Source organism: Mus caroli, unplaced genomic scaffold (genome assembly GCF_978045245.1).
Source record: "Mus caroli unplaced genomic scaffold, Mus_caroli_1 scaffold_20, whole genome shotgun sequence".
Classification (NCBI taxonomy): Eukaryota; Metazoa; Chordata; class Mammalia; order Rodentia; family Muridae; genus Mus; species Mus caroli.
In genome coordinates this window covers 53,030,295-53,046,000 of record NW_028227275.1, presented here as the reverse complement: position 1 = coordinate 53,046,000, position 15,706 = coordinate 53,030,295, and the positions used below count along the sequence as shown (strand labels likewise).

The window sequence follows — 15,706 nt, the reverse complement described above, 5'->3', positions numbered from 1 at the left end:
CAGCAATGCCTCTCCTTGGCTTCACTTGATCTCCACCGGACAAAGAACTGGGCTCAGCGTGAATCATTGGCCTCTACCTTCTGCCCATCTATTATCACTCCAGAATTCAAGATGGCTCCTGAAATGGCCTAGCCATGACACTTCCTGCACCACTCCAGGATGTTCATTGCTGACACACAGTGAGGGAAAGAAAGATGCCCAGGAAGCTCTTCCCATTGTTGCTGTCAGGATTCAGGGTGAAACACAGATCCCTATTCCTCTTCTTCACCATTGGTACTGTTCCTCCTGCCTCCTCTATTCCCTCTGTCTGTCCCTGAGCAGGGACAAGTGCCTCAGTGAATTGCCACCCAAATCAGAGCATCTTCTGGGTTACCTCACAGGTAAATGATCTCATATCTAGCTCATGAGGTTTGCTGTTTTGTTGAGACAGGGTCTCATGTAGCCCGGTTTGGCCTCCAGCTCACTGACTAGTCAGCTGAGGATGACCTTAAACTTCTGATTTTGAGTGCTAGGATTGCTTATGTGCCACAATGCCTCATGTTATGTGGTTCTGGGAATCAAATTCAGGACTTCCTGCATGCTAGGGAGGCACTCTATCAATGAGCTACATCCCTAGTTCAAATCTAGCTTTTAAACAGCAGTTTTGGAAGGGCTTCTATTACCTGCTGGCTGGGGTAGCCAAGAACAAGGCACAAGGTTCACTTTGGCTCTGAAATTTCCGGCTTGGATGATGGCAGGCAGCTGGAGTCTTCTGAACTCTCCGGGTCATTTTAACCCCATGCTTCCAGAACATAATTTGAGCCAAAGTGTCTCCTTTGATCTGTAAATTATTTATTTGAAAGGTGTCACAAAGTAATAAAAATCACATGTAGTCCCACACTGTAGTTATATGAAGTCAGCACTTATCCCAGAAAAACTGGCCTATGTGACAGCAATTCACACAGTAGGGAGAACGAAAGGGTCAAAAGAGCTGAGTTTGAGGCTTGCTGTGTGATCATCAGACACCAGATCATCGTGTCTGAGCCTCAGTCTCATCTATGTCAGGAGATATTTTCAGCTGAGTGACAGCTCTCAGTCACAGTGATAAGTGGTTCTGCAGGGGGCAGGAGGGGCTTCCAGAGCTGACACCCTCCCACTGAGAACAACCAGAGTTTAAGCCAGTGATCCATTTAGCACAGAGGAGTTCCATTCTTGAATTTTTAATGAACCACAAGATCATCAAGGGCCAGTCCCTGGATCTGAAAATCTTGGGATCTTGCCACAGTTCAGTTCAAGGAGTCTCCACTGGAGTCTTTTATAGACTCAGCCAGACGTGGGACTGGTCAGGAGCTGTGCTGGCTAGCTTTCTATCAACTTAGCACAAGCTATGGTCATTAAAGAGGAGGGAACCTCAATTAAGAAAATGCCTCCATAAGATCAGGCTGTACACCAGCTTGGATGGCATTTTCCTAATTAGTGATTGATGAGTGAGGGCCCAGCCCACTGTGGGTGATGCTACACTCTGAACCGTCGGATTTTGGTGCTGTAAGAATGCAGGATGAGCACATCATGAGGAGTAGACCTGTAAGCTCCTCACTCCTCCATGGCCTCTGCATCAACCCTATCTCCAGGTCCCTGCCCTGTTTGCATTTCTGTCCTGATTTCCTTAAGTAATGGACTAGGATTTGGAAGTGTAAGCAAATAAACCCTTTCCTCCCCAAGTTGCTTTGGTCATGGTGTCAATCACAGCAATAGTAACCCTGACAAAAACAGGAACTGAAGAAGGCACTCTTACCCAGAGCAGGATTAGGCACAAACTTCAAGAGGGAGGGTGCTTGCAGGAGAGCCCCACTACCCTCAGCACTCCACCTACTCCTCTAGAAGAGCACTAAGTCTTGGCAGGGAACTGACCCCACAACCTCTAAGCTGTTTGTCCAGCTGTCCTCGCCTCCCCAGGCCACAGGTTCTTATATACCTTGGCCTGGGGAATGTATCAGGCATCTGGACACCCATGGAGCCCAAGCTAGAATCAACACATGCTGGGAGGGGGAGGCTGGGATGGATTACAGCCTCCTCTGGGTCTCTTCTCTACATACAAAGTTAGCTTACCTCCAAAACCCATTTAGTTTGGCAGCAAACACCCCTAAAGCCACAAAGAGTTCAGCTCTTTGGCCACATGTAGTAGTAGCTCCAGGCCTATAATACCAGCATATGGGAGGCTGAGATCCGAGAGTCAGGAGTTTGAAGCCAGCCTAGGATGTATAATGAGACCCTGTTGGAAGAAAAAGAGGAGGAAGCTCACTTTGAAATTAAGATTCTAGTCTAACACCTCAATGTGTCTGAGGATCTAAGGGGACAAAAAACACCATCCCAGTTTAATGCATAAAACTGCAGTCTGCATAAGCATAGTATATAGCTTTTCTTTCCTTGTAAGAGATTCTTTAACCCAGAGTATCATCAAGTCCAGGGTGCCATCAAACTCACTCTGTAGCCAAAACTAAGCTTGGAGTATTGATCCTCCTGCCCATACTGGCTTTGAACTCCTGGGCTCAATCCTTCTGCCTCAGGCTCCCCAGGAGCTGGGACTACAGGCACAAACTTGCATAGTTGGACAAAGGCTTCCTTAAACTCTTTACCTGTGTTGGCTCACTTAGCCCTCCAAGAACAAAATTAAGAGGACATGAAAATCATCCTGAGCTTGAAAGAGGTAGACAGGAGTTTAATAACTTGCTCCTGTCACACAAGTATGAGAATATGGAAAGAGGACCAACTCCAAGGTTCAGTGTTTTACACCAGATGCACCTTACAAATCAAAGCCACAGAGTAGCAGCCTGCCCTCAACCTCCTTAGTCTGTGATCCAACCAATTGGATCCAACAGAAACATCCAATTAGTGTTCAACACTGCCTCTGATTGTGAGTAACCAGGGCTCACAATCCAAAAACTGTTGGAGGAATTCAAGTCAGGTCCTAAATTTGAGGCTAAAAATAAGATAGGTTCATGCTCATTCAAGAAAAATAAAAATTAGCTGGGCAGTGGTGGCTCATACCTTTAACCACAGCACTCTAGAGGCAGAGGCAGGTGGATCTCTGAGTTCAAGGCCAGCCTGGTTTACAGAGAGAGTTCCAAGACAGCCAAGACTACACAAAGAAACCCTGTTTTTAAAATAATAGAGAGGCGGCTCAGTGGTTAAGAGCACTTGCTACTCTTGTATAGGATCCCAGTTCAATTCCCAGTACCTACATAGTGGCTCACAGCTGTCTGTAATGCCAGTTCCATGGAATCTGACACCAGATTGGTACCAAGCATACATATGGTGAACAGTATTCATAAATAATTCATAAATTCATAAAACACTAATTCATATGAAATAAGTAAAATAAGTTTTAGAAATAAAAACACAAGGGGAAAAACTAAACCAAGACAATTAAAGAAGGAAACAGGGGCTAATGAGATGGCAGATAAGGGCTTGCTGCCAAGCCTGATGACATGAGTTCAATTCCCAAAGCCCATATGGTAAAAAGAGAGAATCTGCTTCTACAAGAATCCTCAGACCTCCATGCACAAGTTATGGCACACAAACACACACACATACAAAGATAGATAGATAGATAGATAGATAGATAGATAGATAGATAGATAGATAGATAGATAGATAGATAGATAATTTAAGATAAACAGTAAGGTGGTTTACATTTGTAATCCTAGCATCAGGAAGGTAGAGCCAGGAGGAGCCATTAAAGACCAGCCTTAGCTATGTATTAACCTAAAGGCTACCCTGAGCTATGTGAGAGTCTTCAAAAACAAATAAAAAATAATAATCAAGAAGGTGAAAACTGAGACTCCAGAAGAAGGGTCCACATTATGTCTGAATTTTCTTGAAGGCATGGTCCCCGTGTTCCTGTTGTATAAAGCCATGTTCCTACAAGATGTGAGCTGTCTGTCCTCAGAAGAGCAAAGATCAGGATTGCTCAATTTAGCAAATAAGTGCCACACGACCTCCAGTAGGATCTGTGTGACAAGTTCCACAGACTGAGGCGATTGACCTCAAAAGGGGGAGGCCTTCTGGAACCAGTTGTGGAACTCTTTGCTGGAGAAAAATTATTGAGCCATAGTTCTCATGGCAATCTATCTGTTTTGTTTTCTCTTATTCCTTTTCTTTTCTTTTCTTTTTCTTTTTTCTTTTTGTTTTTTTGTTTTGTTTGTTTTGTTTTTTGTTTTTTGTTTTTTGTTTTTTTGGTGGGTTTTTTTTTTTTGTGGTTTTTCGAGACAGGGTTTCTCTGTGCAGCCCTGACTGTCCTGGAACTCACTCTTATTCCTTTTCTTATTTACATGTTCCTGGTAGCCTAGGCTAAGATCTTAAGCAAGAATAATGGGTAAGAAACCATCCCTTAAGATGGGGTCACTATGAACTTATCCCGGGGAAACCAACACTTTTCTTTTTAAGTCATTTACAAAACTATTATGATAGATAATAACTTTCCCAACAATAACATTTCATATGGCTACACATGTGCCATCAAAGGTGAGTTTTGGTATATGGTAAAGAAAGCCGTAATTAGAAAGAATTAAAATAGTTTAAATTTATGCATTGAAGATCTATTAAAAAATCAGGCATTAGATGTTAAATAATAATTGACCATATGGGGCTGGAGCTCAATGGTTAAGAGCACTGACAATAAAAATTTATTAACCTGCTCTTGGAAATATGTCACTAGCCTTGGATGACTGCCCCACTGAATACACCCTTTTAGAATTATTGTATTTTGATTATTTATATTAATAATGATGTTACCTGTTCTGTTTGTAATCTACTGAATACATAGCTCCAGAGTTGTAATGCTTGGATGATTTTTTTGTGTTTTACTGTGCCAAATGATTTTTGTTGGTATTTGTGATTGTTTCACTGGATACAGTTTCTAAGAGATGTAATGTTTGGGTTTTTAATGTATAAAATCCCCTGCTTGAGAGCTGCAGGATACACTCAGATCAAACTGCCTCTGTGTTTGTTTCTGTTGTCACCGCTGAATCCTTACCCACCTCGCTTCCAGGACCCTCATTCCAGGGACCCCCGCCCGATGGGGTGGTGCGTAGCAAATAAGAGTTCACTACTCCCAGTCGGATCAGTTTCAAATCAGTGTATAATTTTGAATATAAACATGGCCTGTTCAATATTAGGGCTACACTTTTTTTAAAAAATTAACCATCAATATGACATTCAGGTTCAACAGGACTTGCTATGTTTTCTCTGGTGTTATTCCAGAAGACAGACTATGGTATCCACAGAAACCCTTCAGAAGGCCACCACATTTCCCAGAGCACAGACTGCTCAATAGAAAGAAGTCAGGAGGTGCCACCTTTCCCCTTCTGCATCTGCTGCCCAAATGGCCTCCCTTGGTGAATCTGCTCACTCTCATCCATCCTCCTCCCTTGCCCTTCATTCCCAATTGGAGAAATTCCACTGACACAAGGAATACTCACAGGGTTAATCCTTCTAACACCAAGTCACACTTTAACTCATTGTCATCAGGACAAAGATTAAAAACTGCCTGCGTAAGAGTCAGGGCTCCAGCAGACCCTGAAAGCTGAGCTGTCCAGACCCCCGAAGTGAAGAAAAGAGGCGAGGGCAAGGGAGGGCCAGAACCAGGGGAGAGAGAAAGGAGGGGCAGCCCACCAGCCCGCTGTCTCGCCACAGAACCGGCTCAGCTCCAACTCCAGGAGTCACTCAGCTGCAGAGGCAGTGGCAGCCCTACTCCTCAGGCAAAGGGCAGCCGACAGACAGACAGAGGTCCTAGGACTGGAGGTCCTCAGTCATTGACCACTCAGCCTGGCCCAGCCCCATGGCCTTCAATGACCTCCTGAAACAGGTGGGGGGCGTCGGACGCTTCCAGCTGATCCAGGTCACCATGGTGGTTGCTCCCCTACTGCTGATGGCTTCCCACAACACCCTGCAGAACTTCACTGCTGCTATCCCCGCTCACCACTGCCGCCCACCTGCTAATGCCAACCTCAGCAAAGATGGAGGTCTGGAGGCCTGGCTGCCCCTGGACAAGCAAGGACGACCCGAATCTTGCCTCCGCTTTCCTTCCCCGCATAATGGCACAGAGGCCAATGGCACTGGAGTCACAGAGCCCTGCCTTGATGGCTGGGTCTATGACAACAGCACCTTCCCTTCAACCATCGTGACTGAGGTAAGAATTTTGGGGCTTTCTCTCCATGTGACACTACTTCACCTCCTACACAGACAAATGGGCAGACACACATACATACACACACACGAGTCAAAGTTTCTCAGGGGCCAAGATCAGAAGATGAAATTAAAACATTCAAGAGAATGGTATTTGTAGAAAGGGTGGATGCGGAAGGTGATGAGTGCTGTAAGTGGTCTTACCTCTCAGGAACTGTGAGACAAACAGCAAAGAGAATCATTACTGAAAGAGGGTGACATGGACCCTGGAGACCTTCCTAGAGGAGGTTGAGGGGCTTCCCTGCATCGTGCTCTTCTCTGTTCAACCCTGGCTTACCTCTCCCCACAGTGGAATCTTGTGTGCTCTCATCGGGCCTTCCGCCAGCTGGCCCAGTCCCTGTTCATGGTGGGAGTGTTACTGGGAGCCATGATGTTTGGCTACCTGGCGGACAGGTCAGTCCTGGGTAAGCCAAAGAGCTGGGCTAAACTGGGATTGGGGGCCCCTGGCTGGTTTTAAGGCAAGGGTGGCTGGCTTAAGTACAAGACTCAGGATTCTTCTTCGGTTCTCAGAAGACTGCAGCCTGGGGCATCACCCTAGGCAGCTACTCCTCTCCTGTGTAGCTCAGTCTGGCCCCTGACACAGGTCTTCCTTCCCCCACAGGCTGGGCCGTCGGAAGGTGCTGATCTTGAACTACCTGCAAACAGCTGTGTCAGGAACCTGTGCAGCCTATGCACCCAACTATACTGTCTACTGCATTTTCCGGCTCCTCTCGGGCATGTCTTTGGCTAGCATTGCAATCAACTGCATGACACTAAGTGAGGACTGTTCGTCATGTCCCCTTTCAACACCCAGTCCTGTCAGCCTTCTCCCAAAGCCCTCACCTCTGAGCCCCACCTCCTCTCAACCCAATATCTCCCTTAGATCTGCATTTCCAGTCAACATTAACACTGCCTTCCACAGCCCCCAGCTCACACCACCTTGACCCCTCACTTAGAATGAGATTGCCAACTCTGTGGTCAGAGTACCCAAGACAAGCCAGGTGCAGGAGACCTTAGGAGTAGTGAAGACTGTATCCAACTAGATCGGAAGGCTAATAAGACAGGCCAGGCATGGTAACATGGTCCCACAATCCCAGTGCTCTGGAGTCAGAGGTGAGAGGACTGTCTCCAGTGTGAAGCCAGACAGGTCTATATAAATGAGTTCTAGGCCAGTCTAGGATAAGTAGCAAAGAAGGTGGGGGTTGCAAGATGTCTCAATGGGTAAAGACACTTGCCACCACGTCTGATGACCTAAGTTCAATCCCTAGGACCAACATGGTGGAAGAAAAGAACCAACTGCTGCAAGCTGGTAGCCCTCTGACTACCACACACTTGTCATGACAAGCACACACATACATACAAACACACAGACAGACAGACAGACAGACACGACACACACACACAGACACACACAGAGACACACAGAAAAGATAGAGTGAGAGGATGCATTTTAAAAAATAGTAATTTTTTTTTAAAAAGAAACATTCTATCTAAAAATATCGAAGGCACTCCCAGCCAAGAAGTCAGATCTCGCTCTGTTTCTGTTGGCATTGTTTACTTGTTTGTTTTGATGTGTGGTCTTACTATGTAGCCTCCAACTCACAACACTCAGCTCCCCTCACTCAAATGCTGAGTTTACAGACACACACCGCCACGCCCAGATCACTCTCAATTCTTAAAATTAATATAAAATATCATTATTATTTTAATACTGTGGTTAGTCTAATATTCCTAAATAAGGATGAGCCAGCATCATCTGCACCAAATACACTTAGTGACCGACAATAGTGTATTCATAAATCATCAGTGTGATTCCTCTAGTAGATTTTACACACACACACACTTTCCCAGATAATGAATCTAAGGCTGGGAAGAAGAAACAAAATTTACCTGTGGTCTTCCCTCAAGCCCAGAAGAAATTCAGGAATTCACAATTCTCTAGATGAAAGGAACTAGCTAAGCCTGAGCTAGAACTAAGACATGCCTAAGGCTCCAAAGTCAATATAAATATTCAAGTGTACCCCAACAGTAGAATCAGAAGTCCATCAGAAGCCCAGCCCTTCCTCTCGAGACCTTAGCAGAGTAGTGGTCCCCTTCCTACCTGGACTGATGCTCCAGGATGGAAAAAAGTCGTGCTCTGACCACTGAGGGTGAATCCATTCCAGGACTGAGAGAAAGGCAGTGCTTTCTGCTGAGAACAGACTTGAGTGGTCAGGCAAAGGGACTAGTCAGGCCCTTAGGGCAGGGCCAAAAAGCAGCAGGAGTATGGAGAGGCCAGTTCTGGGGAATCCTGAATCTGACTCCCAATTCCTACTTCCACTTAGTGTCTCCACTCTCCCTACCCTGGCACCCAACCTCACTGATGCATCTTCTACAGAGTCAGGGAAGAACCCGATTGAGGGGAGGGGGGAGAGAGGTTTCTTCCCATCTAGCAGTCCAATGACTCCCACCACTCTACTCTAACCCTTTCTAGACATGGAGTGGATGCCTATCCACACCCGTGCCTATGTGGGCACCTTGATTGGCTATGTCTACAGCTTGGGCCAGTTCCTCCTGGCTGGTATCGCCTATGCTGTGCCCCACTGGCGCCACCTGCAGCTTGCGGTCTCTGTGCCTTATTTTGTTGCCTTCGTCTACTCTTGGTATGTGGGATCTGGGGTGGGAAAGATTGCCTGAAGTCTACAGTGATACAAGGGACAGGCCATCTCCCAGAGCTTGGCACAAACCTCCCGAGAGTTCAACAAGTCATAAAGCTGACCCCAAGCCAATGCTTCTGTTGAATAGATTCTGAAGCCAAGGTTAGGGTAGGTTTTGCCCTGAAGGAAGGTGGCAGTTCCCTGGCACCCCACAGTTTGCCCTGCCTCCTGGCATGCCTCTACACAGCACCCAAGAGCTGGGCTTCTAGGTTGGGAAATGAGTCTTTATCAATCTGACCTTTGTCCTTAAAGGGTTCTTGGAAAGGGTTCTGGTCCCCAAAACATAGATAAAACCCTACTGCATACCTCTGACCCAGAAGACTGAAACTGAGACCATGCCAACATCTGCCCTCTCTCCATCCTCACTGCCAGGTTCTTCATTGAGTCAGCCCGCTGGTACTCCTCCTCAGGAAGGCTGGACCTCACCCTCCGAGCCCTGCAGAGAGTGGCCCGCATCAACGGGAAACAAGAAGAGGGGGCTAAGCTGAGTATAGAGGTAAGATTCGTTTGTTCCTAGACACCTCCTGAGCTCCAACCCAAGTACCAGTACCAAGACCCAAGCCTCAGAGGTTATACAAAAGGGGAAAATCCAGGCCCTGAGTCACGCCCATGCCATCAGGTGCTCCAGACCAGCCTGCAGAAGGAACTGACTCTAAACAAAGGCCAGGCCTCCGCCATGGAGCTGCTGCGCTGCCCCACGCTTCGGCGCCTCTTCCTCTGCCTCTCTATGCTGTGGTAAGCTCAGACAGACACACTAACAGACAAGCAGGCTGATCAAAAAGATGAAAAGCAGGCTGGGGGAGAGCATGGGTGAAATGGGTGGGAAAAGGAGGGGAGGGAAGGGAAGGGAAGGGGAGGAAAAATCAGCAGATCTGCTGTGGCTGGTAGTGAGAGCCTCAAAGAAACAATCATCTTCCAGCTCAACCCAGTCCCTGGGCTCAAACTGGTCACTAGTCTCCCAGCATCTCTCCCAGCCCTGTTCCAGTATAAACCACCTCGTAAGAACCAGTGGTTTCCAGAGCCCACAGGCTTCTGTTGTGAGGTCAGACCAGTGTGATTTGGAAAACAGGGACTTTATTGCTCTGGTAGTGCCTGGAGGGAAACCAGCACAGGCATCAGAGAACCCACACATATTCCCCACAACACACTCAGGACAAGGATGATATAAGCTCAACTCTTCTTTTCCCTGTGCAATGTTCGTTCTCTCTCTCTCTCTCTCTCTCTCTCTCTCTCTCTCTCTCTCTCTCTCTCTCTCTCTCTCTCTCTCTCTCTCTCTCACATGCATCACCATGGTAATCCCATGACAGTTAAGTGGGGCATGGTCAGAAGAACAATCTTACCAAAGGATTCTTTGATGCCAGTTTTGGGTTTATTCTCTGTAGAGGGTTCTTTCCCTAAACCTAAGCTCTGTGCAGCCCTAAACATTCATCCCAGAAATACAGATAAACCCCAGAGGATTCCAGCCCTTTCCAGCACCTTGATGTAGCTTACACCTGTCCTCCCTCAGCCCAGCAGATAAGATAAAGACTGAAAGTGTATAAACCCTACTTAGCAACTAAATGAAAGTTCCCCAACTCCCTGGGGTGTCATTAGCACAGGATTGGAGGACTGCCCCAATATTGCAACTGTGCAGTTTGAATATGTAGTTGTTATGAGTCTAAAGAAGCAATAACCGAAGCAGATCCTAGGTCCCAAAACAGGATACTCCATGCATCTCTGTATTTACAGAAGAGCATCCTTGACTTTTGTTGGTTTGGTTTGGTTTGGTTTGGTTTGGTTTGGTTTGGTTTGGTTTGGTTTGGTTTGGTTTGGTTTGGTTTGGTTTGGTTTGGTTTGGTTTGGCTTGGTTTGGTTTGTTGGAGATTTTATTATGCAGGGGTTGGTGGGGGGGTTGGTTGATTTTGGTTTGGTTTGATTTTAGTTTTTCAAAACAGGGTTTCTCCATGTAGCCCCCAGCTATCCTGGAACTCACTTTGTAGATCAGGATGGTCTTGAATTCGAAGATCCACCTGCCCTCTTGTGCTGGGATTAAAGGCAAGAGCCACCACTGCCCAGCTATGAGCACCCTTGTTTAAGCCCATCTAACCAGCTCCACATCCTTCTCTCTTGTTCCAGGTTTGCCACTAGCTTTGCCTACTACGGACTGGTCATGGACCTGCAGGGCTTTGGGGTTAGCATGTACCTTATTCAGGTGATTTTCGGCGCTGTGGACCTGCCTGCCAAGTTTGTGTGCTTCCTTGTCATCAATTCCATGGGCCGCCGGCCTGCACAATTGGCCTCCCTGCTGCTGGCAGGCATCTGTATCCTAGTGAATGGCATAATACCGAGGGGTGAGCACTTGCCAGTCTCTCGACTCTCAGCCCCACCCACCCTACCCCTTCAAACATAACCCAACTTCTCAGAAGAAGAAAAAAACAGTCCCTCCTATCTCAATCCCTGTGCTCCCCATTTCCCCATTCCTCTCTCTCTAGGCCATACAATCATTCGCACATCCCTGGCTGTACTAGGGAAAGGCTGTCTGGCTTCCTCTTTCAACTGCATCTTCCTGTACACCGGAGAGCTGTACCCCACAGTGATTCGGTAAGCGGGACCCCAGTACATGGAGGATCTAGGGAAGGGCAGTCCCTTGCTCACATTAAAGCCAGAACCCCAGAATATAGTTTAGTACCTAGAACATCTCCAAAAACCATTCACTGGAGCAAGATATATAGGAACCACTCAGTTATACATGTCAGGGTCTGGCTGGCAGAGGTATGGCTATCTAGCCATCACCTAACCCTAGAGGAGATATAGATGTTACCAATTCGAATAGGGTAGAGAGTCACATCTCAAGAGGCAATGAATTGAAGACCCTGGAACACAAGATACAAGCTGTGATCATATCTAAACTTCCTCTTAAACCAAGCAGTATATCTGAAATCAAAGACACAAACACACATGCAACTTCCTACTTGAACCACTCCTGACAACATCACAGCCATACGAGCAAACTCAGCACCACTTTATGGTAAGGCAGGAAAGATGTTAACAGATACAACAATGTGTCTACCTTAAGAATTGAATGCAAGCATCACATGAAATGTCAAAGGCCTAAGAGGTCATGGCGCTGGGATGCAAACCCTGAGGCATCTTGGATACTATTCCACAACTTTATGATTTCTAGACAGTGTGTTCTATGTACCAAGCACTCAGGTAGAGCATGTACTGTGTACCAAGCACTGTCTTAATCTTCTCACAAGTATTAACTCACTTATTTCTCAAAACAGGTCAAAATAGACAATATCACTTTTTCTTTTACATGCGTGAAAACAGAGGCACAGAGAAGTTAAGCGTCTTCTCTAAGACCACACAGCTCGTGTGTGAACCCCAATGCAGTTGCCTCTTGAGTCAATGTTTTTAACCTCTTCTCTCATAGGGAATGTTCTCGGCTAGCAGGATTTACTTTTAGATTTATTTATTTCTATTTAATGTATGAGCATTTTGCCCACGTGTATGTACATATGCCATGTGCATGCCTAGTGCCCATTGGCACAGAAGAGAACGTCAGACCCACTACAACCAGAATTACAGATGGTTATGAGCTGCCATGTAGGTATTGAAAACTGAATCTGGCTCCTCTACGAGAGCAGTCAGCACTCTTAGTCACTGAGCCATCTTGCCAGCTCTCATAGAGAATAAATGTTCTTAACACACAAGCAACATGCAACTTCCAGGTCCCTTCCCCTGGGAATCCTAACTAATAGGTTTCTGTGTGACAGAGACATCTATGATTCATAAGGTATGCAGGTGTGATGGGGTATAGCTCAGGGCAGAGCAGTTGTCATGTGGGTGTGAAGTCCAGAGTTCCCCTGCACAGCCGGGCAGGGGAGGGGGGTGGGGAAAGAAGAAAAAAATATTCCAGAAACCTTGGTCTTACCCAATGGTCTCACGTGACAGTTGAAAACTGAAGCCCAGAGACTGTAAAGAAATTGACTGAAGGTCACACAGCAGCTTAAGAACAGAGGCAGAACTCAGTTTCAAGTCTCTTGATTCTCTGACCACGGCCCTTCTCAATTTCCCTTTTTGCTTTAAAAGTGACCACAAGGGCCTGGGGATTCCAGTAGTAAAGGGTCTGCCTGGTCTATGCAAAGCCCTGCCTGGCTTTGATTCCAGCACAAACAACAGCCAAACACAGAAATGTGGAATCATTTGCTCATCAAGCAGGAAAAGGAAGGCACAAGGATGGAGCAGGGAATGGCCCTGCTCCAAATGTGGCCCACAGGTACCCATGCCAGAGCTCTAACCGGCACTTATCTGACCACAGGCAGACAGGCCTGGGCATGGGCAGCACCATGGCCCGGGTGGGCAGCATCGTGAGCCCACTGGTGAGCATGACTGCCGAGTTCTACCCCTCCATACCTCTCTTCATCTTCGGGACTGTCCCGGTGGCCGCCAGCGCTGTCACTGCCCTGCTGCCAGAGACCTTGGGCCAGCCGCTGCCTGATACAGTGCAGGACCTGAAGAGCAGGTAGGTATACCCCAAAGAGGATCAGTGACTTACTCCAGGTCACCTACACAGGCGGGGGTAGCACTGAGGCTCAGACCCAGGCTTCCTCTTCCATATCAGAGATTTGTCCCTTTGTCTGCAAGTGGAAGAGTCTCCCATAATCCTTGTGGCTCTCTGCTCCAGGAAGAAGGGGTTGCCATTTGAGAGCAGACAGCAGATAGCTAATCACAGCTGAGGGGAGAACCTGCCCAGTCTCGACCCAAACAGGAGGCTGCAAACCCAAATTTCTGCTTTCCTTCCCCAGGAGCAGAGGAAAGCAGAAGCAACAACAGCTGGAACAGCAGAAGCAGATGATACCACTCCAGGTCTCAACACAAGAGAAGAACGGACTCTGAAAATGGAAGGGGAGACACACAGCACTAAAGGGAGTGGGGTTCTATGAGGAGGGGGAGTGAGTGCAGGGACTGGACTATCTAAATGTGGAGCCTGCCGTTCAGAGAAATGCCTCCCCAAAGGTCACTCCAATAGACCTACTAGAAACAAAAGCTCTAACTGTGTGCAGCTTCTTAAGCAGAATGAGCTCTTCCTCAGCATCTTCCAGCTCAGTGGTCACTCCTCCAGCTCCAGTCCCTTCCACCTCCAGGACATTGCAAAGAATCCCAGACAATTAAATAAATTTCTTCTACCTTGGTCCCTCTGTTTTCTTCTCTCCTATTCAACCATTTTTGTTTTAGCTACATGTTTTCTGTCTCTTCCCTTTGTAGAAATCAGAATTTAATGAGAAACTGAAATGAAATCAGCAGTCAGAGGTTCTGCCCTGGGCTCTTCTCCTGCTGTAAGAACAGATAGAAACTTGTAGCAGCAAAAGAGATAGATGCTCATAGGCGTGATGTCAGGATACTGTCCCCTGCAAGTTCAGACCACTAGTCAACCTAATCTTTCCTGTGTTTGATGGGTTTTCAACGTTGCTCTGCTTCCTGTAGGTTCAGGGGCTGGTGGAGGAGTGAGACGAGGACCAGACAGTACTTAACAGCCAGGGAGACCAAACACTGAGTATTCATTACGTGCCAGGTGGTAGCTTCAGCAATTTGAATGTATTAATTCAGTTTCTCCTCTTTGGTTTCATTTTCTTAGTTTTCCTGATAAGGGGTCTTATCTAGCTAGTTATTTTGTCAACTTGACACACACATTTGAAAGGAAAGAACCTCAACTGAAAAAAATGTCTCTATAAGAGGCCTGAAGGCAAGCCCGTGCGGGGCAGATTCTTAATTAATGATCGATGTAGGAGGATTCAGACCACTGTTGGCAATGCTGCCCCTGGGATGGTGGTCCTGTTTGCTATAACAAAGCAAGCTGAGCAAGCCAGTGAGCAGTGTTCTTCCACAGCCTCTACTTCAGTCTCTGCCCCAACTTCCTACCACGTTGGAGTGTGACCTGAGAGCTATAAGATGAAACAAGCCCTTTCCTCTCTAAGTGGCTTTTGGTCATGGTATTTTGTCACAACAATGGAAATACTAAGACAGGGTCTCATCCCTAGCTGGCCTGGACCTGACTAAGTAGCTGAGGATGACTTTGAACCTTGAGCCTTCTGCCTCCACCTCCCAAATGCAAGCATTACAGGTGTGTGCCACAATGCTCAAATCTGAAAATAGTACCCTTTGATTCCTATCTTGGTCTCTTTTCAGTCTATGTGTCGGGGACCTTGTAGCATCTTCTGTGACTTGACCAAGATGGAACACTCTGAATTCTCAACTTCCTGGTCCTGGTAGAGTTCTCCTCCTTCTCAGGGCTTCACCTCATCATTCCAGGTTCCACACAGGCTTTTAGTCCAAAGCCCTTCCTTACAGGATTTTTCCTCCTTCAAAGATGTTTCCTGACCCCAGAGAGATTTAGAGGACAGAGTCTCCACCAGCTAAGCTTGCTGCCCTAGGTCAGGCTGTGCAGAGGAACCCTAGAAGAGGTCTACACAAACTCCTTGGAACTTTCAATTGTGTGGCCTAAAACATAAATGACATGCAGATATAATTAAATTAAGGATTCCAAAGTGAAGAAACTATCCTAAATTATTTGAGTTAGCCCAATATGATTACAAAGGCGGTTAGAGAGACAGATCAGTGGACAGCAGATATAACAACAGAATCAAGAGGGTGGAGTGACTCAAGAAGGAATGAAAAATAAAAATCAGTTCAAGACAGAGACAATAAGCTTCAATTAGTTGTTAGTAAATTAAAGTAACTTCTGATCATTTTCAATTAAATAGAAACATTTAGCATTATCAAATAAATAAATACGTGGTATGGGCCTCCAGGCCAAGGAATGA

The 15,706-nt window shown here is 46.5% G+C and overlaps 1 protein-coding gene across 1 annotated transcript; it reads left to right on the top strand.

Annotated features, from left to right (window-relative positions):
• Nucleotides 1–5,532: 5,532 nt before the first annotated feature.
• Nucleotides 5,533–14,091, top strand: Slc22a6 (solute carrier family 22 member 6). Its single transcript, XM_021152309.3, has 10 exons — nucleotides 5,533–6,169; nucleotides 6,515–6,618; nucleotides 6,827–6,981; nucleotides 8,678–8,846; nucleotides 9,273–9,396; nucleotides 9,520–9,635; nucleotides 11,016–11,230; nucleotides 11,372–11,480; nucleotides 13,204–13,407; nucleotides 13,691–14,091. Exons 1-10 carry the CDS (start codon nucleotides 5,819–5,821, stop codon nucleotides 13,779–13,781), a joined length of 1,638 nt encoding a protein of 545 aa, XP_021007968.1. The 5' UTR covers nucleotides 5,533–5,818; the 3' UTR covers nucleotides 13,782–14,091.
• The last annotated feature ends 1,615 nt before the right edge of the window (nucleotides 14,092–15,706 follow it).